This window comes from Pterocles gutturalis, unplaced genomic scaffold (assembly GCF_000699245.1).
Source record: "Pterocles gutturalis isolate BGI_N339 unplaced genomic scaffold, ASM69924v1 scaffold34940, whole genome shotgun sequence".
NCBI lineage: Eukaryota > Metazoa > Chordata > Aves > Pterocliformes > Pteroclidae > Pterocles > Pterocles gutturalis.
The window spans coordinates 10,524-37,081 of record NW_010144595.1 but is presented as its reverse complement, the minus strand read 5'-3'; the positions used below and the strand labels follow the sequence as shown (position 1 = coordinate 37,081).

Here is a 26,558-nt window from a genome sequence, read left to right as displayed (position 1 = left end):
TGATACAGGGACCTAATTATTTCAACAAGTTTGAGGGTAGATTTAGATTGGATGCTAGGAAGAAATTTATCCTGGGTGGGTGGTGAGGCAGCGGCCCAGGCTGCCCAGAGAAGCTGTGGATGCCCCATCCCTGGAGGGGTTCAAGGCCAGGCTGGATGAGGCTTTGGGCAACCTGGGCTAGTGGGAGGTGTCCCTGCCCATGGCAGGGGGTTGGAACCCAGTGATCTTCAAGATCCCTTCCAACCCAAACCATTCTATGATTTCATTAAGTTTACTTTTTAAAATTACTTTCAGTGCATGAGCTAGAAGTGTTTAGCAGATAAGTCTCCAAAAGGAGATCTTTCCACGAGTTTGTTTCCTTCCCTGCAGTGTGTGTACAACATCATGTTTTAGTCTGTTGTCCTTCTTTGGAATTCCTGTCCTTACCAAAATGTATGTCATCTTCACTGTGTTCTGAAACCTTGTACCTGATAAAATGGGCACTGTGAGGGAGTATCTGTGCCTTTAAACTGCTAGCTTTCTTATCTCATCCGTTGTGGTGGTCTCTCAGCTACTTTGAGCTGGGCAAGATTGTTGGTCATACCTACTGTTGTATTTTGTTTGTGTTTGTTTGTTTGTTTGCTGTTGTTGCTTTGCTGTCTGCTGCTGCTTTAGGAAATACAAGGATTAGCCTTTGGAGCCATGCTTCAGACTCTCCACTGTTCAGAGGCACTAAGGAAATCTTCATTCTCAATATTTTGAGTGTCAAGAGGATAATGCACAGTTGTGACTTTAATTAAGGAGCTTATGCTCAGATACTAGTAACTGGCCAGAATATCCTGGTTTGTTATAAACTGGTGGAATGTTACATAGAGCTTTTTTCATAAATGAAACAAAAGGTTTAATTCATGCTTTTTAATGTGTAGGTAATGGAAAAGGAGGTGAATCTATTTATGGTGGCTATTTCAAAGGTAAGAGGAAATACGTCTTTGCAGATTATTCAGCTCTGAGATAAACAAGTCTTGATTCCCAAGCTACTTAATGAAAACAGGTCTACTTATAGATCACCTTTTGCATGAAACTAATGTTGCATGAGAATTATTTTTATATGCATGACTTTCAGATAATTTTTTTTTGTAATATTTAACTTTAACTGACAATTAATTAAGGCTAACATTATTGGTTAAACATGACTTTCAGCATGGAGGTTAGGCAACTTTATTCATGAATAAACTCCTATCTTCCTGCCTAAAACTGTCAACATATTCTTTTGTTTATAGAGAATGTGGTCTTTTGCAAAATGAAAAGGTAAGAGACAAAAGCTCAGTAACACAAATTTAAACTCTGTTCCCTTGTACCCTCCCTAGTAAATATATAGACAACTGATAACGTCCGTTTGTAGATGGATATCTGTGTTGCTTGGAGAAATGAAGAATTCTGTGTCTAACCTTTCAGAGGGTTAATGACTTTTTCTGGGAAAGAATACTGGCATAATTTACATCTCTAAACAGTTATTTCTTCTTTTGTTAATATCCTTTTCCTCCCCTTCCCTATTCAAGGTTTGTATGCTTAATGTTCATTTCTAAAAGTGTTTTATTTTGTTGATATGCTACACAAGTTATTTTACTTGCAAAGAATTTGTAAATAAACGTATATTTGCCTTTTTTTTTTAAATCTGTTGTTGGAAGGAAAATGGTGAGTTTATAAAGTATTTATTTAAAGACATACAATTCTTTCTTGCAGAAAACCAGGTAGTTACTGTGCTTTTCAAGTGTTAGTAAAGGCACTGTATGTTTTATGTAACAGCCGCTGGTTCTGTATGTTTTGCAAGTAGCTCTGGTGGTTAAGGGCATGCCATGAAGTTTGTCTTAAACGAAGACATGGTTTAGTGTCGCAGTATTACAGCCTTTAGTCAAAAGCAAGCCTTGAATAGATCCGTTTGCTAAGAAGTTAATAGAGTTTGTTTCTAAAGGTGGTGAGTGCTAAACATGTAGTGTTGTGTTTTGATATGTAATCTTAAAAAATAAAAGCTTTGCGTGCTCAGATTACGATACTTATGTTTGAAAAAGAACTTCAGAAGATCTGGTTTTATATTATGCTGTACCAGTGAACTTATGAGGAGTTCCAGTAGAACATAAAATGCATGTTAAGTTTAGGCCTAATTTATTTTGTACTCGGGTTGCAGGAAGAATATGTTCTTTAGTTTCTCATTCAGGGTTTTTTTTTTTTTCCTTTGTACCTTTTGAGACTTCCAGTTTTGAATTGATAGGTGGCTGTCTTCTAGCATGCCATACCAGGGAAATGGCTTTTTCTCTAGACCTTTCCACCTGAGGTGCATGCTGTGTAAATAGCACTATCACGTATGTTCAGTCTTGTTTTAGGATGTCAGTAAGTCTGCCAACCTTGTTCTTGTTCAGAAAAATACTGGATTTAAATCCAAGTCTATAAGAATCTAATGTTTATTGAAGACACTAATAATGACTTTAATTTTTTTATTAGAAATGTTTGCACTATATCTGAAAGTTTTTAAGAAAGACTGCTTTCTGTCTCATAACTGCTTCTACTGTAACTTTTCAGAGACTTGTTTAAACTTGATTTCTGTTTTTTCCAACCTGTTCATGTTTCTTCAGCAGCAGAAGAATTTCTCCTTATAGAATCCATAAGTTACTAAGAAAATTAGACTTGCTTTCCTTGTCAGGGAAAATCTGACAAACATATTTTTTCTTCAAACAGATGAAAACTTTATTCTCAAACATGACAGAGCGTTCCTTTTGTCAATGGCAAACCGAGGGAAACATACCAATGGTTCCCAATTTTTCATGTGAGTAGATGTAATATGCCAGTCGAGCTTTTCTTAAACAGAGAAGCGCTGTTCATGAGAAAGATGGTATTGCTAAATTTTCTGTAATGATGTTATTTGCCTTATTTTATATAGGGTTGAGTGGGGACCTGCAGTGTAAGCTATAATCAGAAACATTAGTTATTGCAATTTGCTTGTGACATTCATTTGGATTAGAAGCTGGTACTATGCGGATATTCCTTGTTTGTTGCTTTTTTTTGCTCTAAAAATAATGCCTTATGCAGTAAGTTCTTAGTGTCTTTGGCTTTGTGTGTACACCAACCAAATTTTAACAGATTATCTGCAAATTACAATGTTGAGCATTGTATGCAGAAGGGAGCGAGATCTAGAGGTGGTTTGTATGGGTTTGCATGTGCTATTTAGAATGTGATGATTTATTATTTAGTTTTAGGGGTTTTTTGGGTGAGGTTGTTTTTTTCAGAGGGTTTTGGGGGGTTTTATTTTTTTATTTTTATTTTGGAGTGTTTGTTCCTGACATGCTTTTCTTCTGTATTGCTGTGTAGTTCTGTTTAGTTGTGCATATGCCAACCACTTTGGTACCAACACTATGTAAATTTTTGTGCTGATAATCAGATTTTTCCTTTATAACCTTAAAAAAAATTGTTCTAGTATGGAGCTATATTCTGTTAAAGTGTAGAAATACATGGCTGTACCATCAATAAGTACTCGGGTCTGATATGCCAGGGTCTTCTGGTTAAAGTAGTTGTATTTTAGGTTCAGTATTAGTATTTTTAAACTTGCTAATCTTTATGTGATTATTCTTCCTCTTAACTCCCTTTTAAAGATTGTTTTCTGTTAATGTTTAACAGTTTGTATTTGGAAAGATCTGGATTAAAACTTTGGGCTTGTGCTGAAAAGAACTTTGTGAAATAACTCCTGTATTTTCAAAAGTAAATTTTAGTGTAGTCAGTTAACTAGAAAAATTATTTTTTCTTTGCCATCTTTCTTGGGGGTAAGAGTGAATGGCGCTTCACTGTCTTCAGTAAAGGAGTACATTTGTCCTCAAGAATCTTTCTTTTTTTCTTTGCCTGAAAAAGATCTTCAGTATGATACAATGAAGTTCAGATAAGAGACATTTTTAGGTCTTTTCCTAAAGAATGCCCTAAAAATGGAAAATGATAGGAACCTAAGAGGAAGTCTTTTCATAGTTACCACTGTTCTGACTTTCCGTAGAGATAAAATCGTAAGTGTAAAAAAATTTATTTTCTGTCACCTTCAAATTTTAGATGTTGTGCTTCCCTACAGTAAATCTGAATGGATATATATATATATATACACACACACATTAATGTGGAAAACAATCTATAGGTAAAAAACCTTGTGGTTTAATAATTTCTCTGCAAAACATTGGTTCACTGTTTATTATTTTGTGACTTATCTTTTGGTTCTCTTGTCATAATTTTCCATTTTTAAGCTTATCTGAACAATATACATGAAAACTTAATGATGTCACATCAGTCAAGAAGCTGTCATTTGAGGGCTCTAAAGTTTCTTTTCTCTCCTGCATTTGATTCAAAAGTTGTCTTCTTTCCCATATGCTCAGTAGAATCACTTTACTTGTTCAGTCAGATTTAACAGACATACACCTTGTCTCTCCCCACCCACGAAAATAACCTAAGGTTGTGTTAGATGCTCAATTATAATTTACGTGGGACAATAAAATGAACAGTCTTTAAGAGTACTTTCATCAAATACAGAAGTGTTTTGACAGATGCAGATTTTTTTCAAAAAACCTGTTTTTTCACAAAATCACTGTGAAGAGAAAGTGTTTGGTGGGAATTCAGGCAGAGTAAGATGCCTAAACATAGTTGTTTCCATGTAAGCTAGGTTCAATCTAAATCCAGTTGTGTAAATCTAAAGCCAATTTTAGGGTCCTGAGATGTCCTACCAGACCTTCAGCTGCTGGGAGAGAAGGGTATGGATGTTCTGAAGGTCTTAGGTCTTACCTGCCTGCCCCACACAGATTTCTTACATATCCTGTAGTGTCTTAAATGGCACCACCTTGCCCTAGAGTCGGGCAAGTGAATCCTTCCAGTGCTGAAAGGGGGCTACAGGAGAGATGGGGAGGGACTCTTGGTCAGGGAGTGGAGTGATAGGATGAAGGGGAACAGTTTCAGGCTGAAAGAGGGGAGATTTAGATGAGATATTAGGAAGAAATGTTTTCCTGTGAGGGTGGTGAGGCAGTGGCCCAGGTTGCCCAGAGAAGCTGTGGGTGCCCCATCCCTGGAGGGGGTGCCTAACTCACTTGCAGACGCCTTTACTCAGGTTTTACTCACGTTTATGCATTTAAGCTGAACCCCACCTTTGGCCTCCAGTACTGCAGCTAATCCTGGGAATGAATGTGTACAGTTACAGAATCCATACGGAAGCCACTGAGGCTGCTTCTAAAGGCGAGTGTGTGTGTATATACAGGCAGTTGTAAAGTCAGGGTCATGTTTGATAACTCAGTTTATGAACAGTTAGGGATGGATGGTGAAACGCATAGTTCAGCATTCTCTCTTTTTGTATAGTTTTTTAATGGTGGAATTTGGTTTCTGCTTCATAACATGGAGAGTTTGAATTTCAAGACTCAAAGTAGGAAACAACTACTAAATATTTATCAGTTTCTGACTTAACTTTACAGTGCAATATATTAAAGCAGTTAGTCTTGCTTGGTGACATTTGTCTGATTGCTTTAGGGAATGTACTGTGTATCTATACAGCTTTTCTTTAATAAAATGTTTGTTTCCTTTAGTAATACACTTTAAGCTGAAATTAAAATGTGTTTCTGATACTCAAAAGAAGGCTCAGTTATTCAGTAGTTTATCATTAGGAAAAATGTTCTTCAGATGTGTAACTTGAAAATTGCGTGCAAGGCAGTCTTCAGTGGCAGTCTTTTTTTTTTTTTTAATGGTTTGAAAACATTTAATTTTATTGGTTAGATTTATAGAAAGGGAAATAGGTCATCTCCATCTAAACTTCTTTAGATGTTTGCTTTTTTTTTTCTATAGATGACTTCAGGGATGAGAACTCTGTATTGCTCTATTGTACGTGTCTAATGTAGCAGATAAGGAGTACATAACTTATTTTCTTTTATATAAGTATTTGTCCATATGTGGCTAAAATAATAGCAAGATTTCTGACTATAACATTTTTGCTTGCTTATCAGAAGTGCTTTCCCAGCTTACCACAGATCAGTGTCATTTGGAATAACTAGTCTGTAGAGAAAGTAATCAGGCAGCGGATGTCTCTTTGTCAGACTGCAATAGCAAACTGATTGCAACAGGACTCTCAGTAATGCCTAAGAATTGCTAAAAGTTGAGCTGTAGTGGTCGGTTTTACTTGAAGTAGAAGCTCCAGACTAACCATAAATTAAACAAACATCTGACCAATCCTAAAGTATTATCAGCTTTCTTTGATTCATCAGGAATTTCTCTGGCATGAAGGAGTTTGGAGCATTTATAAGCAACAATAGAGAACTGGGCATGGAAAAGACTAACTATTGTTAGGAAGCTCCAGTGAGGCCAGTGTAAAAAAGAATGAATATAAATTAAAGTACCGGTAGAAGCTGGCAAGATGCATGAGTAGAATAAAGACTCAGAAGTGTATAATGTCAGAAGTGCTGTGTTTAATGCTTGTTGACTAATGTTTTCCTGCTATTTATGTTTTTTTTTTCCTATTCCAATAGGAGTAACAGTTGGGTTGAAAGGAGAATGTTTAGCTAAGGAAGGATTTTATTTTTTGTGCACACATACTTTGAATAGACCAAGTCTGTTCACACGTGTCTAAGAAACATTTCCTAGACTGAAGAAATGCATGTTGTTGAAATCCAGAGGAACTACATAGAGACTATTCCTTTATACTGTTTGAATTTATGAAATATTGGAATTTCAGTCTTCTGTACCCAAAGGGATCTGTTGTAGCATTTTATGGCAGACTTCTGTTGAAGACAGTTAAGGCACGAGTTTATAAATCCGCTATTTGTATTTTCAGATAGTACCACTATTTAATTTTCTTCTTTTCTGTGAATAACTTCTTTTAGAACTGTCATTTAGCAAGTGTTCTAAACACCCTCTGAGTTGTGTTAATCTTCTTTTAATTGTCCTGCTTCCATGTTGATACTCAGATATGGAATCCCTAGGATGGGGTAGAGGTTGACAGGAGCCACTGTAGAATCATCTTCCTTTATCTATTTACTTCAATATCTGTTTTCAACTGCTGTTGAAAAGATGATTATTATTAGTTATTGAGGAGTGCATCTAGAGCGTTGCACAAATACAGCTAATGGCTTTAGGTCCCTGATTTAGAGTCAGGCGGATAGTCAGCCTGTTCTCGGATGTTCCAGCTCAGTGGCTGCATTACTTGTTGGGTGACGTTCTTCTTGAGCAATGTGTTCTGCTTCTCAGTTGAGCTGATCTGATGAGGGTATCTTGTCTCTTTAGAGCAACTCCGTCATGTCTGTGGCCATACCCTGGTAGTAAGGAAAGTAGAAGTACAAAATACACGCAACTCTTGTGAAAATGAGTATATAAAGTACTGTAAAAGTTAATGAGACTCCTAATCCTACAAGTGCTTGTGTGGGCTTAGCTTTGCTTCCATTGTCATACAAAATCTGTCAAGCCACACTTAACAGAAAAATAGAAGTGACTGTGCAGAATGAAGCATCAAGAAAACAATAGGAGGCAAAAAAAAGTAACCAACCTCTTTGTTGTAGTTGGGAGGTTTTGTGTAAGAATTAATTTATTGCCTCGTTGTTTAGCCATGTAGTTTTCTGAGGAATGCGTCCTTATTACAATGTACAGAGGAGTCCTTGGTTGTGTTCCTTATCAGTTCAGATGCTTCTGAGTTCTCACCTCTATGTTCAAAAGCTATTTAAAACTTGAGGCTGTTTTGATATTACTGCTAGATTTTTTTTTTCCATATTGAGGGTATTGTTGGTTTAATGTGTCTCTCAAGCTCTGCTTTCTTGCTCAAAACTAAACAGCTTTTTTTGTTTTAAAAATGTTTTTAATGTGTGGTGCCGTGCCTAGTTACTAAATTCAAACAAACTAACCACTTTGATCCAAATGAAGGATAAAATAAATTGTGAGGACTATTTGTTTTGATTTTACAAATTATTTCGGAATGTTAACAGCTTATTAAAAGTGGTGTCTTTCTAAGTCTTTTTGGTGTCCCAAAACAGGTATTTTTCTAATCAACAGTTAACTTTTTTTATGCAAATAAAACACCTTTGAGCTAATTATTGAGCAGTTGACAGTAATATAAACATTTTAAATAAAAGGGGCTGATGCTGCATTATCATTGAGCACAAGTGGTATATGTGCACTTACCACACAAGCAGGTCCCATTGGCTTGATCGAAAGTTTATGGAAAAGCAGAGCCCGTGTGAAAGCATTCACAGGGTGTTTTTAGATGTAATAAGTAACCAGTAGATCCTTTCAGTGCTCAGATATGCAGAGACATAAGAACTAATAGTCTATTTGGTGGGAAAAATATGGATAAGTTCAAGTGATCATACAGTTTTAAAACATTGCTACTGTTCAGAGTTATACCAGAGCAAAAGTATGGTGTTGGTCCACATTTTGTCTTTCTTGCATCTGCAATGTGTTTGTCTTTCTGTAATTCTGAACACAAGCAATCTAATAGCGATGCATGTATTTTAGAGAAAACACTTATTTTTCTTAGTTTTAGAAAAGTTTCATACTATAAGGAAGATGTCAGCTAATGAAAACATGTATGAAGTTGTGAACTTACTGACTTACATTTCATTTGTAAATCAAAACATTTAAGCTGTGGTGTACCATCCTGTGAAGTATATACTGGGGGCTGGATTCAGCAGAGCATTTGAACACCTGTGGAACTGGGAGCATGTGAATAAACCCGTTGAAATCAGTTATTCATCTGCTTAAAGTTGTGCGTGTGTTCTAACACTTTTGCTGGATTGAGACTCAGGGGGGAGCGGGAGGATTCTCTTTTCTAACCATTTCTCTTTGTAATAGTGTATGCAAACAGGTTATATCTGTAGCTTTCTTTTTGTTTTCAAGGAGAACTTACTGTAGTTTTCAAAGTACCTTGTATTCTAAAGAAAATTTAGAGCCCTCTTTTAGGCATCCTTGTTCTACATACAACTTGATTAATATTAATTTTAAATTTGTATTTAATAAAACATAGACTCGGTTTTGTCTGAAAATGTATTACAATTTATTTCTGCCGTTTTTGTGTAAAATTTACAGAAACAGTGTTACATCGTGCGCTCCAAAGGTAATGTCTCATTCCTCTAAGGCTGTGTCCTTTCCTTTCCTTTGTTTTTATCTTTCTTGTTTTTCTGATCATATTGTTATGTGCATTGAATCCTTTGTTAGGACTGAGGTTCTCAAGGGGGTGGGTGTTAACATGCTTTTATCAAAAAGTTGCTTTTCTCTTCAGCAGTATCTTAAACCAATTTTCTTTACACTTGACTGAAGAAAGGTATTTGTCCTTCTGTAAACAACTTAGCTAATAGTATAAGGAAGATTTTGAATGTTTTAAGTTATAAAAGTTCTGTATAGAAATGTTTTAATAAAACATTATTTTGGAGGAACACACCATGACTCTAAGTTTCTACAGTGCAAAGGCAGAAAGAGGTTTACTCCTGATTAAGTTTTGAAACCAAAGCAAATGTTCAAGGACTGAAAGGCAGAACACATGAAGTGGTCTTTTACTAAAGTGCACGTTTGCAGAATAAATGTCATGTTACAACCCTAACATCGAGATGAGAAAACTTTCAAACGCACAATGAGGAGTTAACAGACTTCCTACGGGAAGCAGAAAGCTAAGTTGCCTAACTCCTTGTTGTGCATCTGAGAAGTTTTCTTTTTGGATAATGCTTTTCCTTGTGTTTTCACTTCATGAACAAGTAAGTGAGAAAAGCCCTATCCATTTTGTCTAACAAATTACCAGTGTAATGTAATGGAAGAAACCTCTAGATGGTTTTTAATGTACTAACTATCCTTTTCTTTGCTTATTGAGGACTAGTTTAAAGAAAGTTCATGCTTAAGTAATTTGCTCAATTGGTCTTCAAGTGCTGCTGCATGGCAGGAGCACATTGCTACAATGTTCGTATCAAGTGTGTTTGAACTTATTGCTGTTCCTAGTTAATTCTAAGCACTGAGTCTTGTTTATTCTTTCAGTGAAGTAACCCACTTCTATTTTTTTCACGACTTTAAATCAGCTTTATAATTAAGCCTGCTTAAACTGTTTACATAGCAGCAGGTTGGTAATGCAGTTAACTTTTGCTTAAAGAACTTCAAAAGCTCTAAGGATTTTTCTGTTTGTAGCAACATGCGGTATCAGCAAGGGAAAAACAAATAACAACCCCTAGTACTGAAAAATTGTCTTGATAGCATTTCTTTCCCTGTATTAAACCAAGGAAGGTTTCTGTATTATTTAGTGTTACAGAAGTGCAAGGTCTGGTTGGTATTTGGAGGTTAAAAAAATCAAGAGTGTAAACACTCCTGATTCTCAGTTCCATCTTTTGGTATGCTTTCTAACACTGCAGTTGAGTAAAGATACGTTCTTAAAAAATATTTTATTTTAGCAGTGAAAAACTGACTTCGTTGTACCACATCTGTGTTATTGTAAATTTAGAAAAAGCATCTGTGACTGGTTCATTGGAAAAAGACTAGAAGGGCAAAATAGTGCCTGGGGAGGAGAGAAGAAGAACGTTTTCAAATATAAAAATAACTTCAAATGTAAAATATCTTTACTCCCCCCCCCTTTTTTTTTTTCCCCCCAATATATACAAGATTAACATTACGCAGGCTTACTGGTAGAAGTAGTTGCCTTTCTTTTTTGGAAAAGGATGTAGAGAGATACCAGGTCATAGCATTATCATGAAAAAGGCGAATCTTAACATACAATTATATAGCCACAGCCTTGAATATTCCAATTTGAAGTCAACTCAGAAGTCTGGCATACCTCCAAATGCCTTTTAGGATAGTGTACAAAATGTAATGCAGTTGCATTTCTCCTTTGAGCTAGAAACAGCTAAACCTCGGAAGCTGGAAAACAGGGAGGAAGTCTGCATTTATCACACTAATAAAGTGTAGGGTAGCATATAGCGTCTGCTTGTATTGTGCTGCTGTTGCTTTTGGGAGCTGAAGTGCTGTAGTCTTGATGGTTAAAGATAGAAATATTCCTTTGTATTGAGTCATGAGGCCAATCAAGTAAGTGGAGAGTAAGAAAGTAGCAAGGAAGGTCGGGAGGAAGTAAAGAATTTGTCACATTTGATAACTCTCTTCTTTTTTTTTTTTTTTTAAATAAACTGACTTAAGTGACCTTGTAACAACCTAACCATTTTGGAAACATTTAAATTCCATTAGATACCCAATATTTATTGCCAAATTGTATCTTCTCTGTGAAGAAAAATGTTAATGAGTTATATTTGAATGTGTACTTATTTGAAGATTGTTTATTGCATGCATAAAATGATACTTGGTACAACTTTCAAGTGTTCACAGTTAGCTAAACTTCAAAAAAAATTTCATGTAAACGTTTAAAAAAGCCTGTGTGTATAATCTGTAAAGTCTTTTTAATTCCGTGTGTGTAACTGGAATTTTTCACTGTTTTTTTTGTCTTACTTTCACCTCTTTTTTTTTTTTTCTGTACCATTTTCCTCTTTTACTTCATCTGAATCCCTGATTATTTTTTTTACCATCTTACCATCTTGCTGTTTGTCAAACAGAACAACGAAACCTGCTCCTCATCTGGATGGGTAAGAATCGTTTATAGTTTCTCCAATGATGGCTAAAATTTGAAAGTTGACGGTCTTCACATGTTATATTGAAAGTAGACAACAATGGGGAAAACAAATTCTTAATTCCGTGAAAGATTATACAATAGAACAAGATGGAAAACAAAAGTTTCCTTTCTATAAAAATTTCAAGTTGCAACATATTTCCTAAAGCTGCTCAAAAACTTGGAGAGTCTTAAATCCTAACATTCATGTCTTTAGAACTGGTTGCTGCCCTCAGTCTATAAATCAGTGAGCTGAAATGTCAAGTTTAATATATTTGGATAGTACTCTTTTTGTTGTGGCATGTTTTTATCCCCAAAATATATTAATTCCTGGAAGTATAAGTTATGGGTCAAATGGGAGAAGGACAGAGGAGTGTGGTATGGTAGAACAAAACTGGGAATTCCTTAATTATAACTCTCCTTGCAATAGTAGTGGGAATTTGTATGCTGAGTTTGTGTAGACCTATAAATGCTGCTTCTCTGGGGAAAACTGCACTTTGTCATCTTTATATATAGACTCTTGATCTCTCTGTTGCACAAAATTTCAAGAATAGAAGGATGGATTAGAAATGGTCTGTTCACCCTACCCATGAAGAAGAGACTAGAATGACATTGAGTATTTATCTCAAATTGAACTGGAGTGGACCTCTGTTTCATGTTGCGTGAAATCTTAGCATTGTTATAAACGGAAGAGTAATTAAAATCTTATTTTTAAGTTTAATACATTTAAAGAGCCAGATGGTGCCAGTGAAGCTGAATGTTTCTGTTTCAGAATGACTTTTAAAATCTGAAATTCATTAGAAAACAGTTACAGCAATGTATAAATGTTTGTGCTTTCCAAATGTTTTATTTCTACAGTGTACATGTTGTCTTTGGACTGGTTATTTCTGGGTTTGAAGTAATAGAACAAATAGAAAATCTGAAAACTGATACTGCGAGTAGGCCCTATGCTGATGTACGAGTTATTGACTGTGGGGTGCTTGTTACAAAATCAGCAAAAGATGGTAAGTATACATATACCCGAAGCTAATTGAATGTTGGCATTGTTTTCAGAGTAAAAAATTTTGCCAACATTTAGAAATCAGTGTGGGGAGTCTCTGGAATCTGAATTCGTACAAGCCTTTAAACCTTAAATCTCGGTATAGATAAGGAAGGCACAGCAAGGGAAAAGGTTTCCAGACCTAAACCTTTGTGCCTTGGAAAACATATGTCTGCTTCCTATTCTCCATAAGTAATGTTTGAGGTTAATGTGACATAGTCAAAAAGTAATTAGAATTTATTTTTCTGTGTTTGAAAGGATGGAGACGCAAACACAAGCTTTTCTTGAAGTTGAATTTTGTGTGGTTTCGGAAAGTTTATTTTAAGATCATGTAATGTTAATATATGCAGAATATGTAGCCAACATCGTTTTCCTTTTCATGAGAATTCATGGGGAATAAATTATCTTAAATATATGCTGGGACAGTTGCTGTAAGATAGTGGAGTGTTATAAGTTTGAGTTTTCTGCTTCTCTTTGACTTTCCTTAGGGATAATGTGGTTATTTATGTCCTTTAGAGAAAGTCAAGAGGATAGATAATGTGAAAGTATGAGGATGCAGAAAGGAGAGGACAAGGATTTTTTTACAACTGTCTTTGCTGGAAAATATTTGTATCATTGTATTGGTATGCATTTAGACTGGACACAATTACATGACTTTTTATTGTTGTACTTTTAATGCAACTCATTGTGAAGAAAGTTCACGGAACTCCTCTGAAGCAGTATGTGTGTGTATTTATCCATATATAAAACTGTATATTTTGTGCTCTATATGTACACATTGTAAATGTAAAATACCTGTTTTAAGCTTTGGAGAAGAAGAAGAAAGTATGTTCTGACTCAGAAGCTTCAGAATCCTCCTCCAGTGCATCGAGCTCTTCAGAAACTTCATCTGAAAGTGAAGCTGAAAATGAGAGAAGCAGAAGAAGAAAGCGTAAAAGAAGAGCTAAAACCAAACAATCGAGAAAACGAAGAAAGGAAGAGAGAAAAAAAGATGATCCAAGGTGCAAGCGAACCTCAAACCAAAGACGGTGACTAGTCTCTTAAATCTAAGAATTTCAGAGAAATCTGAGAAATTCCGCTTTGTTTTCATGAAGTACTCTAGCAGTGAATGTGAAAAGGCTTTTATTTAAGTTTGGATTTTGATACTTGATTTAATAAATGAACAAAACCAACTGAACAAACAAACAACAGAAAAGCTGAGCTTGTTGGGTAGCTTTTTTTATTAAACACTTTAAGATCTTTGTAAATAAAAGCCAGAGTGATTTTTGAAGTCTCAGCATATTAAAATATTTTGGACTTACTAAGCCTGTGTTATAGTGAGACATCAGGCAAATACGAGATCTTTGGATTTCTATTTGATTGTATTTCAAAAATATTTCATGACAAACTGCTAATTAAAAGCAAAATTATTTGCTGTGAAGCAAGAACTGAACCTTCTTTCCAATAACACCACACAGTCCTTCCTTTAGCCTAAAATGAGTTGTTAATTAAATATATTTTGGTTGTTAAGCCATCTTAAGGCTCGGTGCATCACATGGTCTTGTTTTGGAATTTGCTTTGCAAAGTGATGTTTATCAGTTGACAGTTAATTTTTATTTATCAACTTCTTTTTCCCCCCCATAGCAGCCTTTCTGACAAGAGTGATATAACAGAAAAAGCAGCCGATGTTAGCACAAAGAGGGACAAACCTGTGGTACGTCCTGAAGAGATTCCCCCAGTGCCTGAAAATAGATTTTTGCTGAGAAGAGATGTGCCTGTTGTCAGTGTAGAACCTGAACCGTAAGAATCATTGAGCTTTCTTATTACGTTTACTTAGTGGAAACTATGAATAGAATTTTCCTGCTAATGTTGTGTTACTACTACTGATAGCAAATGATGGCTGTAGTGTTTGAATTTCAAAGTGCGGTAATGTCATTGTCCTTTCTACAGTTTTCTTTGTAATAATAACCTGTGTCAGGGTTTTTCAGGGAAATCTAATGTATTAGTTTCATTGGTCCTTAAGAATCATGCATGTTATGACCTTAAACCTAATTTTAGATGATGCAAAAAAATGAGTGAATAATTCCACAAGAAATTTTGCAATGTGTAAACCACAGCAAATATTTGATTGCAAGGGATACTTGAGATAGGGAGAGGTGATTTTTCATCTTTTTTAGACTGAAGAAGAAACTTTGGTTCAAAATCAGTCAACCAGAGTTTTATGACCCATCTATGATTTTGAGAATGAGAAAATACTCTCCTTTTGATACAGAGGAAGTCATGAATTCACAAGTTACTTTCAATTTGTGTTTTGCACCTCTACTAAATTGCAATTATGTTCTTTTTCTATCAAATTTCTTTGCTTTTGGACTCAGATGAGCTAATACATTGTATTCCCAGATATCTCTAAAATCAGGTTTGGTTTGTTTTTTTTAATTTCAGTTAATGGTATAGTCTCCTGTAAGACTTTTCTTCAAACATTACTCATGTTTCCAAAGCCTTAGTAACTGCTTCTTTCAAGGATTTTACACAAACTGTAAAAAGGAATGCTGATCTCCCCCTTGTTGCCTAGGAAAGAGGCAAGGCTTTAGAACCTGAGGACTTTGTGAATTGCCATTCCCTATGCCAAGATATTGTTGGGTTAACTACTGAGATCCTGAAACTATTCTGTCCATGTTGTCTTCCTGATTTATACACTAAACAGAGGTTAACCTCTTTAGAAAAGCCACATACTGCTTAACAGAGTACTTCTCATTATTAGCATTTATTTACATTTAGAGAGGTCAGACAGGCTACAGGTTTGGTTGGAAACAAGTATATGTTGATTTGCCTTTCATTGCAGAACTGTGCATGGCTTCCTTTATTGCTTGGAGAATTCACTGAATTCTTAGTTCCACCATCTCAAAATAAATAAAATGAATGTTTTGCATGATTAACTTAAAATTAGTTTGTTCATTTTGGGCTTTTGCCATGTAAGCTCATATTTTATTAATTTATGTAGGAAGCTTCTTGATGTTACACCAGTTCTGACAGACCAGAAACCATCAGTCTCTAAATCTGGACGAAAAATTAAAGGAAGAGGCACAATAGTATGTGACTTTTTTTTTGTCTTTCCTCTCACCCAGAGTATCTTCACTGACCTTGAGCTTTGAATTTTCTAGAAGGCTTTGTGTGACAATTTAACTATTGTTGACATGTTCTAGATTCTAGCTTAGGAGGTTGTAATGTTGCTGTCAGGTAGTTCATTTTGTAATGTGGTTGGTTTTTTTTGTTTGTTTTTTTTTTTTTTTCCTTGTAATCCTTCTCAATGTCTTTTTGCCTAAAGATGGGCTTGGAAAACAAATGCTTACTCCTCAGCTGCAAGAAGTCTTCAAACATAAGAATAAAATTATTTATTTTTAAAGACTGAAATGAATTCAGCCGGACTTGCCCCACCGGAGCCACAACATCTAAAGTAATGAGAAGTGACAAGAGCTTTTACTCTTCTCCACTCATTGGATTTCCTTGCTGTTTCTGTTAAGCCTTGGGTCTGTAGCACATAACAGTGGACAAAGCTGTTCTGCAGTGTCCTAATTGTATCCAGCCTTTTCTGGTGTATATTGCTTGTCCTCCCAAGTTGTGGTATTTGCATCTTCTCATGATTGTGCATACATTGCTGAGAAACAACAGTTTTATTGGTGACTTTGGCAGAATCGCTTATATTTGGTTCTGCTTTTTGACATTTCAAGTCAGCCTTTTGTTTCCTTTTTTTAGCTACTTAATGTAGTTTGTCAGATCGCATCAGCTGTCCTGGCTGAGATCAAGTCTGTGTAATTTCACAGATGACACTGCGTGGGCAAGAAGTTACTTTGCAGCGCTGGTAGTGAAGCATTTTTACAGATGCACAGACTTGGTGTTTTTTTTCCCTTCTTCTCTGAAGACTGCCACTGTTCATGCAGCTTTTATTTCTACTTCAGATCTTTTGGTATCCTGAAGACTTTTTGCTTTTGCGTTACTTCCATTTTACTCAAGCAAAAGTTTTCTTGTCGGTTCTTTAATAATCCACAATACAGGGTCCAAACACTGCCCAGCTACACTGTTTTTCAGTCAGCAGAAGAGAGAGAAAGTAAGAAAAGTTTTCGTAATTGTGCACTTGATTTTGGCATATTTCAAATTGTAGATTATCATGGCTGAGCATATTCTTCCCCTTTAGAATGTCTTCGTGGATGAGTTTAGCAGATGGCATTTGGGTAACCATAAACCAGACCAATTTGTCCTGACAAACTTTTTGCAACTCGAAGTCCTCAAAAAGCCAAAAAGTTTATATATACAGATAGAGATCAATATCTGAAGACACTTTTTCTTAGAATGTTCTTAACTGAGACTCCTCTGAGAATGATTTTCTTACGTGATAACCACTGCATTTGAGAAGTACTTTTCTACTGACCCCCATGATGCAATTATTTTAAACCACAAAATTATCAGTAGCGCTGGCATGGTACAAGGTTCTGTAGGGTTTGTGCCTTGCCCAACAACCAACCCTTATTTGCCAGCCTTACCATGAAACCTGGTAGCTGTCTTTGCTGCATCTGACAGCTTTCATTGGTATGTGATACTTGTGATATCCACTAAAGGAAGCCTTTGAAATGGGATGTTTTGAAATATTTATGTCAACAAAGACTTCTGGAAAAATAGCTTAAAGCTGAGTGGAGTTGGCTTTTGCCAGGGATTTGGTTGTCTGTGACTTGTGTTCCCTAATTTTGGCACCCTCATGGCAAAATTGAGAATGAAAACGAGCAATAACAGAAATAATTTAGGGCTAGCAATTACTTGGAGGAATGCATTTTTCTGCCATCTCTAATAGTCTGATTATCAACAGTTTCTATCCAGGGTGAACTTGTTTGATGTTTTTCAAGATACTCGTTTGTAGTTTTGAATCCTATTAGGTTCTGAGAGTCTCCCGAGTATAACATGAGAATCTGGGGAGGTCCACGAAACCTTAGTAACCTATTATATGCCATTCATGTATAAAAGCCTTTTTTTTTTTTTAAGTAGCCATTGCTTCAGCTCAAAGGATAGGGAAGCTCCAAATCTTCACGGCAGGTTATCTTTATTTTTTTAAATAAACAGCATGTCTTAAAGACTTCTGCCTGTAATTAAGTGAATGAACCAATACATCCATCTTTCTGGTTTTATTCTGGGGGGGGGGAAATATATATTTTTAACATATTGCTTGCTTTTATAAGTGGCTCAAAATAATTGAGTAAAATCCAGATGTTTTTCTTTATTGAGTCAAGGAGCATCTAATTTCCTCACAAAATTTACCTAAGTGTGTATCCAACTGGGTAATGGAAAATAATGAGTTAGCAATATTAGAGGTTTTTTTTCTCTGCTGCACAAGTAGCTCTTATTGCCTACTTAAATGCTGTGCCAAAGCATATTTTTTTTAAGTATGAAACCTCATTACACATTTGTGAAAGGTGTTTTTTTTTTAATTGCTCAGAAGGTGTCTTAAACTGGATTCCCATTTCTGAAGAGCTGCACAGCAGTAACTTCTGAAATAGGGCTTTGCTTTACTCATACAAGCAGTTAAGTGTCTGCTGACTGAAGTGAAGCATCTGTGCTTTAGTATCGTGAAAAAAAAAAATGTTAGCTACCTGCAGTAATTCAGTCATTCCAAAAGGTGTTACCTAAAGGGAATCTGTGACCTCTTCCTGATTTTTTCCTGTTAAGTTTTGAAAAACATGAGTTAGCTGCTGGCCCCTCTCAAGCTTTGTTAAATACTCAGAGTATGAGAAGGTACCGTTAGCTATGCAATCCTGTCTCAAATGTGGGATATATGCATACCTAAACTGGTTATTTTTGGCAGGAAATCTAGAATTTGTGCTTTCTTTGTGGATTTTGTGTGCATAATGTTGTCTGGCTTGTGTTACAAAGATGCATGCAAAATCTGTGTAAGAGGCACCATGTATTTTCTGTATTATCCAGTCTCTTTTAAAGGAAAGCATATTACGCAACTATCCTTCTTTACTTTTGTAGCGATATCACACCCCACCTCGATCACGATCGTGTTCTGAATCTGATGATGATGAGAGCAGCAAGACCCCTCCTCACTGGAAAGAGGAAATGCAGAGATTACGAACATACAGACCACCCAGTGGAGAAAAGTGGAGTAAAGGCGATAAGTAAGATCCTTACTACAGATTTAAATTTATTTATTTATTTTTTTTACAGAGGCTTTAGTAAATTGTGTAGATGTACCACGGCATTCATGTTTGAATACAAAATGTAAACATCTTTGTAGTTAACACATTCCATTTAAATTCTGAAAATGAGAAGTGGAAAACTTTCTTCAAACCTTTCTACTTTGCTAATGGGACACCAGATGAACACATGCTGAAAGTGTCAGGAGGTCAGAAGAGTTGTTTCTGATGGTGCTGTCTTGGATATTTATTTAAGGGGTAATTAGTTGACCTGTCCAGTTTCCTGTTGCTTTCCATAGAGCTAATCATGTCAGATTTCCTTTAGCCTCAAACTTTGTTATGTGGTTTCTTTGGATACCAAAAAAGGCAATCAAATCTACAAATTCGATATTGTTTTTATGATATGTGGTTTCTGCAGTTGCAAACTCTGTGATGGAAACCAACTCTCCAGGATTTCTGATGACTTGGTACTAAATATGAGCTTCTTTCAAATTATGATAGATAACTTCAAAAGGAAAACTGAAGAATATCTTATATAATCATTACTGAATAATTGCAAATGTTTTTGGTAGTTCTTTTTATGTATTGAATGCGTTCAATTTATTGCTGTATTGCAGCTAAAAGAATGCTAAAGATGATGTTTTAAAATTTGTATTTAAACATGGTTTAAGAATCCTGTAGCTGTAGAAGTTGAAATCCTGTGGACTATGGTAGTTAAAACATGAAATCTCTTTACACAGGTTCTACAGTATGAAAAATGTGCTGATGTTGGCTGATTAATTTCTTAGAGAAGTATCTCTCTCGATAGTGATGTAATTCTGTATCGTAAAACAAGTGTAACAAGCTCAGTCAAAACACAATTGTCTGCTAGTGAAGGGTGTGTTAATTTTCTTTAAACTTAATTGTGTTGGAGGTGGGGAAAATAATTTATCTGAGGTTTTTTTTAAAGAATTTCAACTTAGTATAGGACTTATTTGTTTGTTTTTCAGGTTGAGTGACCCATGTACAAGCAGATGGGATGAAAGAAGTGCATCCCGGAGATCGAGGTCTTGGTCACATAACGGTTATTCTGATCTAAGTACTGTGAGATATTCTAGCCATCACAAAAAGCACAGAAAAGAGAAAAAGAAGATGAAACATAAAAAGAAATCTAAAAAGCAGAAGCATTTTAAGAAGCACAAGCAAACAAAAAAAAAGAAGACATCGACCTCATCAGATGTAGAATCCTCTCATTCCTTCCTCAGGAGGACAAAATCGTCTTGTGATCGTGAGAGGAAATCTCGTTCTTCTTCTTTGTCTTCTAGACGTTCATCCAGAAGAGACTGGTCTAAATCTGATAAGGAAGACCAAAGCTCATCAACTTTATCAAGCAGAGGGACTCAATCGTATTACAGATCCAGGTCCAGATCCAGATCTAGGTCTAGGTCTAAATCAAGGTCTTATTCCCGAAGAAGTTCTAGATCAAGATCAGCCTCTAAATCATCACATTCTCGAAGTAGGTCAAGGTCAAGTTCTGCCCCTAGGCATCAAAAGACAGTTTCTAATTCGCCACGAAATATTCCAACACGATTAAATGAAAATAAGTTGAACAAGGCTGCTGAGCCTGTGAGAGCAGTTATACTCCCGAGTGATAAAGTTGTTGTACCACCAGTTGTCCCAGAAAGCCTCCCTGTTATACCCTTAAGTGATAGTCCCCCGCCTTCAAGGTGGAAACCTGGGCAGAAACCATGGAAGCCGTCTTATGAGCGAATTCAGGAAATGAAAGCTAAAACAACCCCCTTAATACCCCCACAAACTAATTACAATTTAGTAGTTATTAAAGAGGCTAACACTTCTTCCTCATACCGTAAGCGAGAAAGGAGTTCAGATAGCGAGCGAAGCAGTTATTCCAAATATCGTAGTGACAGAAGCTCAGATAGTTGTCTGAGATCAAGAAGCAGGTCTTCTCGAAGTAGGTCATACTCAAGATCTTATACAAGATCTAGAAGTCCATCTAGCTCTAGGACAAAATCTCGTTCTTCTGGCAGATCACCATCACCGAGTAAATACCACAGTGACAAATCAGGTTATAGTGAGTCGACATCTTATTATTCCCTTAGTGATGATGATAGACACAGAAACAAAAAAAAATCCACATCAAATGATCAAAAAGCTCGATCTCTGAAACTGAGGCAAGAAACAAGCTCTGAAAGTACTCTCCCTTATAAGTGTACAAAAGACTACGATGAGTCTTCTCAAGGGTTGAAAGAGAGTGACAGTTTATCATCTTCAGACTTCTCTAGTGACAGCGAGCGTTCTGCCAAAATGAAAGCGGTTCAAGAAAAGGAAAGCTGTTTTCAGTTGGAAGGAGATCCTCAGAAACAGGATAAAAATAGCCAAAGTTCAGAGAGAGGGGAGGAAAAATCCAAGTGCGAGCGGGATTCTGATCATGCAAAAAAGAAAGCAGCTAAGGAGAAATCTTCCGAGCAACCTAGAGGTGGTGCAAAAACTAAAGGAAAATCCTTTTCAGGTAGTAAATGGGACTCTGAATCAAATTCTGAAAGAGGAGAGGCAAGGCATAGTAGGGGGGATTCCAGACCCTCCTCTAGTAAAGAAGAAGGAGAGGCTTCATCAGGATCTGATACAGAGCTTAGCGTTACCAAAAGGATAAAAAAACAATCCAATTCTTCAGAAGGTTTTCTGGATTCTGATTCTACATGGAAGACAAGCAAACAGTTGTCATCTTCTGAATCTGAGAGTTCTTGCTCTAGCTCAACAAACATTAGAGGGAAGTCAAAAAAACACAAACATGGTTTGAAAAAAACTCTTAAAAAATCACATTCCAAAAAAGCAAAAGAAAAATCAAAAGGGAAAAAGGAGAAGAAACACAAAGTTCAGAAAAGAAAAGAAGTGTTTCATTGGCAGCCCCCCCTGGAGTTTGGTGAAGAAGATGATGATGATGAGATAAGTGAAAAGCCAGTTGGCAAGGATGATAAAAAAGAAAAGCAGCTTACCAGGGACATAAAGAGTAAAAAACAAGTTTATGAAGTGGATGAAATAGTCAAAGATAAAATGGGAAATGGTGAAAAGTCTTGTACAGATGAAAACCTTTTAGGTAAGAACACTACATGTGATGCCTCTCCAGATCCCAGTAGCTTTAACAAAGATAACATTGAAACAAATGCTTCAACCAGGGTTTTAAACTCTGGAATAAATGAGACTGCTTGCAAGAATGAGATTCAACAAGCTGAAGAAAGTAACCAGAACGGATTGGAAGATGTTATTCAGACAGATGACAACATGGAGATTTGTACTCCAGATCGTAACTCGCCAGGGAAGGTTGATGTGGATGTTTTGTCTCCTGTTATTCTCACTGCTAAACCTCAGACTTTAAGTGCTAGTATGAACAAAGATTTACAAGTTGAGACCCCTGAACAAGATGCTGTCAAAGCAGGAAGCAATATTACAGACTTCATTAATATTAAAGAAGAAAAAGAAACAGGAAGGCAAGAAAATAACTCTGTCCCTATGCCTAGTGCTAAAGACTGTAGTTTAAAAAGTGAAAGTACTGAAAATATGCAAAGCAATATGATAGATAATAAATGGAAGCCTTTGCGAGGGGTTGGTAATTTCCAAACAGCAACAGTTAGTACTGCCACGGAAGTTAAGAATGTAGCTTCAGCACCAGACCCAAAACCAGCAGGTTTAAGAATTGAAATAAAGGCTAAAAATAAAGTAAGGCCTGGATCTCTGTTTGATGAAGTTAGAAAAACAGCACGGCTAAATCGAAGGCCAAGGAACCAAGAAAGTTCCAGTGAGGAAGAATCTCCAAGTAGAGATGGCAATAGCCCATCCAGGAGTCTCAGTAGGTCACGAAGTAAATCTGAATCTAAATCCAGACACAGAACAAGGTCCATATCTTACAGTCACTCAAGAAGTCGATCCCGAAGTTCTACATACTCATATAGGTAAGGACTTTGTGCTATTCCTGCAGCCTACCATGTTAACTTGAAAGTTCTGATATTTTTAAGGCATGTTTTTCTTTTAAACAGCGCTGTGTCATTTAGCAAGTATAGCATAAAAGTTTAGCTCTGTTATGTTTTCCCTTCCTGTTTTCTCTTCTCTTCAGTTACATTCTATTTTTTACTTTTCAAAGTTGTTCATTGGTTGTAGGTCAAGAAGCTATACAAGAAGCCGAAGCAGAGGATGGTATAGTAGAGATCGGTCAAGAAGTCGAAGTAGTTCTTACCACAGTTACAAGAGTCATAGGTGAGTTTCTCTAAATGGAGATAGTGTTGGGGTGTACTACAGAACCAGTAAATCAGGCACAGAAGCCTGGTGCTCGAGTCTCTTGAGCAAGTTGGAAATGTGCTTAGCTATGCATACTGCAGTCTGAAATATCTACCCAAAATGTGTAAGTTAGAATAATCAGATTTCAAAATTTCTTGTTATTGAAAATAATTTTGGTTTGTGTTTTGTAGTATGGATGAGGAATTCTGAGCACAACATGTTCCTCTCCTGTTGCTCCCCCTCTCGCCCCCTGCTCTCTTCAGCACTTGTTTCTGGTTAACTTAAAATGTTTCTGTTCTCTTTTTGTCAGTCGAACCTACAGTAGAAGCAGATCCAGAAGTAGTTCTTATGGTCACCACAGTCGATCCAGGTATGGATTATAGTTTTATACAAACTGCAATAAATGTACTTACTATAAAAATATCTTAGTATAAGAATGCCATTTGATGTTACTTAAAAATATAATATCGTAATAGCAACCTGAATCAAAGCAAAATCAACATAAGACACTTCAAAAAACTGAAAATAACCAAATCATCCTGGCATTAGTCATAGGTGATGATACAGGATAATAGTGAACACATATCCCTTTATTGTTAAAATAAAAATGAGTTATAAATGGAATCACTTTGTTACTTGTTTTCAGAAGTATTAGCAAACAAGTTTTTTACTTCAACTACAATTGTAGAGAAAACATAATTTTTTAACACTTAGTCTTTTCTAGATGAATAAGTTTGAGATCTTTACAGTAGTTTTGAATATACTTGTTCTTGTGTTTAAACTTCTGTAAAATGTAGAATTACTCTGCCACATTCTTCAAAAGTAATTTCTGTGTAGCCGCTCATCTCTGTATATAGGTGTCTTTAAAACATCCGTTTAAAATCAGTGGCATTTTAGACAAGCAATTGTAAATTTAGGATTATTTTATTTTCTCTTAAAAGTAGGTCATACACGTATGATAGTTACTATAGCAGAAGTCGAAGTAGAAGTAAAAGGAGCGACAGCTATCGAAGGTCTAGAAGTTATGACAGACGATCCAGGTACGTTTTTGCTAGCATGACTTTGACGCTGTATTTATGCAAAAGATTTTCCGAAGTATATGCTTAGAGGTTCAGGAAGGCTAATGTGTTTTTATCGTAAGCATAAAAAGTATATTTAAAAATATAAAAAATATATATAGTTTTAATTCAGAACAATTAATTAGAGCAAGTGTTTGAGTGAGGATCAGAGCTTCTGACATACTAAATTGGGGATCGGGAAGAAATGAGGAAAAAGATTTGAGAAGGCTCTGGTTTATTGTATGTATGTATGCCCACATGCATTCAAAATAAGCGCATGGGGGTTTTTTAGTAATTTTAAATGTTTCTTAAAGTACAGTGAACTAGCTTTCAAGATTTAAATCAAGTGCCCGTTATGGATTAATAGCTACCTGGAATGTCAAGAATTCCATTGGGTGGTATTTTTTTTTTCGTTAGACTGCAAACGTGAATTTACGAAAAAAAATCTGGAAGGGAAATTAGAAACTGCAGCACTATTGAGAATTAATTATTAACTTCCTAGAACATGTTTTGAGAGAATACTTCAGATGCAAATCCAGCATGCTTCTGAAGTTGCTGTTTGCACTATGTAAATTTAGGATAAATTAGCCTACTTGGTCCAGGAAAGTTACATGTGTTTAAGTTAGCACACTTCACAAATATCAGAAGTGCAACAGAATCACAGAATGGTTTGGGTTGGAAGGGACCCTAAAGATAATCTAGTTCCACCCCCTGCCATGGGCAGGGACACCTCCCACTAGCCCAGGTTGCTCAAAGCCTCATCCAGCCTGGCCTTGAACCCCTCCAGGGATGGGGCATCTCCCACCTCTCTGGACAACCTGCTCCAGTGTTTCACCACCCTTATAAAAAGTTTATTCTTTATATCTCGTCTGAATCTGCCCTCTTTTAGTTTAAAACCGCTGTCCCTTCTCCTGTTGCTACAGGCCCTGCTAAAAAGTCCATCCCCAAACACGGTCTTTATACAGTGAAGGAACTTCAGCGATGATTTGCTTTGTACCTTTTAATATGTCCCCTATTAGTCAGTCCATCAGAGATCAGGCAGATCTCTAAGACAACAGTAAATTTTCATCCTCTGCTGTCCTCGTGCTCATGCTCTCACAACTTGGTACTGACTCTTGATGGACTTGCTGTCACCTGTTTCCCCATGTAGTTCTGGCAGTAAGATAACTTTCATCGTGTGTTTGAGGGGAAATTAATGAGGTTAAGGAAGACTGTGTAAATACTTTCAAAATCATTGTTTTAGGATGTTGGGACACTTCAGAGGAACAATGTTGGATCAGGATATGCTCATCTTTCATCTAGAAAGCTTTCCTTACAGGCACGAGCCTAGAAAATTTCTACTGAAAGTTTATTCTGTGTGATTTGAATATGTCTTGGGGCTTGTCTGAAACCATATGGACTCTATCTTGATGTTTGGCCAGGTGCTGAGCTTAGAATTCTGGATAAGCCAAAACATTTTAATCTACAACTTCCACTCTGCAGACACTCACACTCTCCTGTTGTTATTATGGGGCCTAATTCTTAAGACTCTTCTTGAAATGAAAACCTGATACATAAAGCAAGGAGTTGTGAAATTATCTTAGTTGAGAAATGCTTGCAATATCAAATTATATTTGTTAGAATATACTTCAGTCAGCCATTAGCATTTACAAAAACAGTTATTTGGGGTGATTTCTTAGCTGTATCAGAGAAAGCAAGAAATTTTGTAGTTATGGACACAGTTTGTCTTGAGTTACATGGGGTTTTCATCATGTACAGTTAATGATTATTTTAGTTTTGAGTGTCCCTTAGTGAATACTTAAGTTAGATGAAATATGATCCTGCAGAAGACTTCTTGTATGTTTTCTTTTTGTCTCCTGTGTATTTGTTTTGACAATTTTTTACATGATGCAGTTTGAAATTTGAAGCTCGAAATACAAGTTTGAGACGTTTTAATCTTTTCCTTGCAGATCTTACGGCTCTGACAGTGAAAGCGATCGCAGTTACTCGAACAATCGAAGTCCCAGTGAAAGCAGCAGATACAGCTGAAAGGGTTTCTTTGACAATGGAAACTGTATTTAATAATCTTTTCAGTGTTATGTCAAAAAAACTGTTTGGACAGTGTCACAAGTGAAGTTGAAGGATGTTTACTGAGTTAGCTGAAACTTTACCATGTAACAGTGAACTCACTTAAACTGACTGCATGCATACAGAGAGAAGTACCGAGCTCAACTCCACGGATTTTTTAAATTTTTTTTTAATGTCAAATGCTACTTTTACAAAATAGGGGGAAAAAACCAGTTTTATTCCTTGAATTGGATTTTCCAAGCCATGAATGACACCAAGGTGAATTTGCTGCCACCACTTTTCTGGGTGCAGCGATTGGTACTGTCTTGAGTATGTTTATAAACACCTCGGGGCTTTCTGCCTGTTACTATTAAATATACTCTCGCAACTAT

At 36.2% G+C, this 26,558-nt stretch overlaps 1 protein-coding gene across 1 annotated transcript in view; it reads left to right on the top strand.

Moving 5' to 3' along the window:
- NKTR (natural killer cell triggering receptor) overlaps positions 1–26,148 on the top strand; it is a 40,038-nt gene extending 13,890 nt beyond the window's left edge. Inside the window, exons 4-16 of the mRNA XM_010085146.1 lie at positions 906–950; positions 2,713–2,800; positions 11,541–11,570; positions 12,452–12,597; positions 13,438–13,660; positions 14,259–14,411; positions 15,613–15,700; positions 18,630–18,775; positions 19,783–22,740; positions 22,946–23,041; positions 23,373–23,432; positions 24,007–24,104; positions 26,063–26,148. Coding sequence (XP_010083448.1) covers positions 906–950; positions 2,713–2,800; positions 11,541–11,570; positions 12,452–12,597; positions 13,438–13,660; positions 14,259–14,411; positions 15,613–15,700; positions 18,630–18,775; positions 19,783–22,740; positions 22,946–23,041; positions 23,373–23,432; positions 24,007–24,104; positions 26,063–26,148 — 4,217 coding nt within the window. The remainder of the gene's footprint in view (positions 1–905; positions 951–2,712; positions 2,801–11,540; positions 11,571–12,451; positions 12,598–13,437; positions 13,661–14,258; positions 14,412–15,612; positions 15,701–18,629; positions 18,776–19,782; positions 22,741–22,945; positions 23,042–23,372; positions 23,433–24,006; positions 24,105–26,062) is intronic.
- The last annotated feature ends 410 nt before the right edge of the window (positions 26,149–26,558 follow it).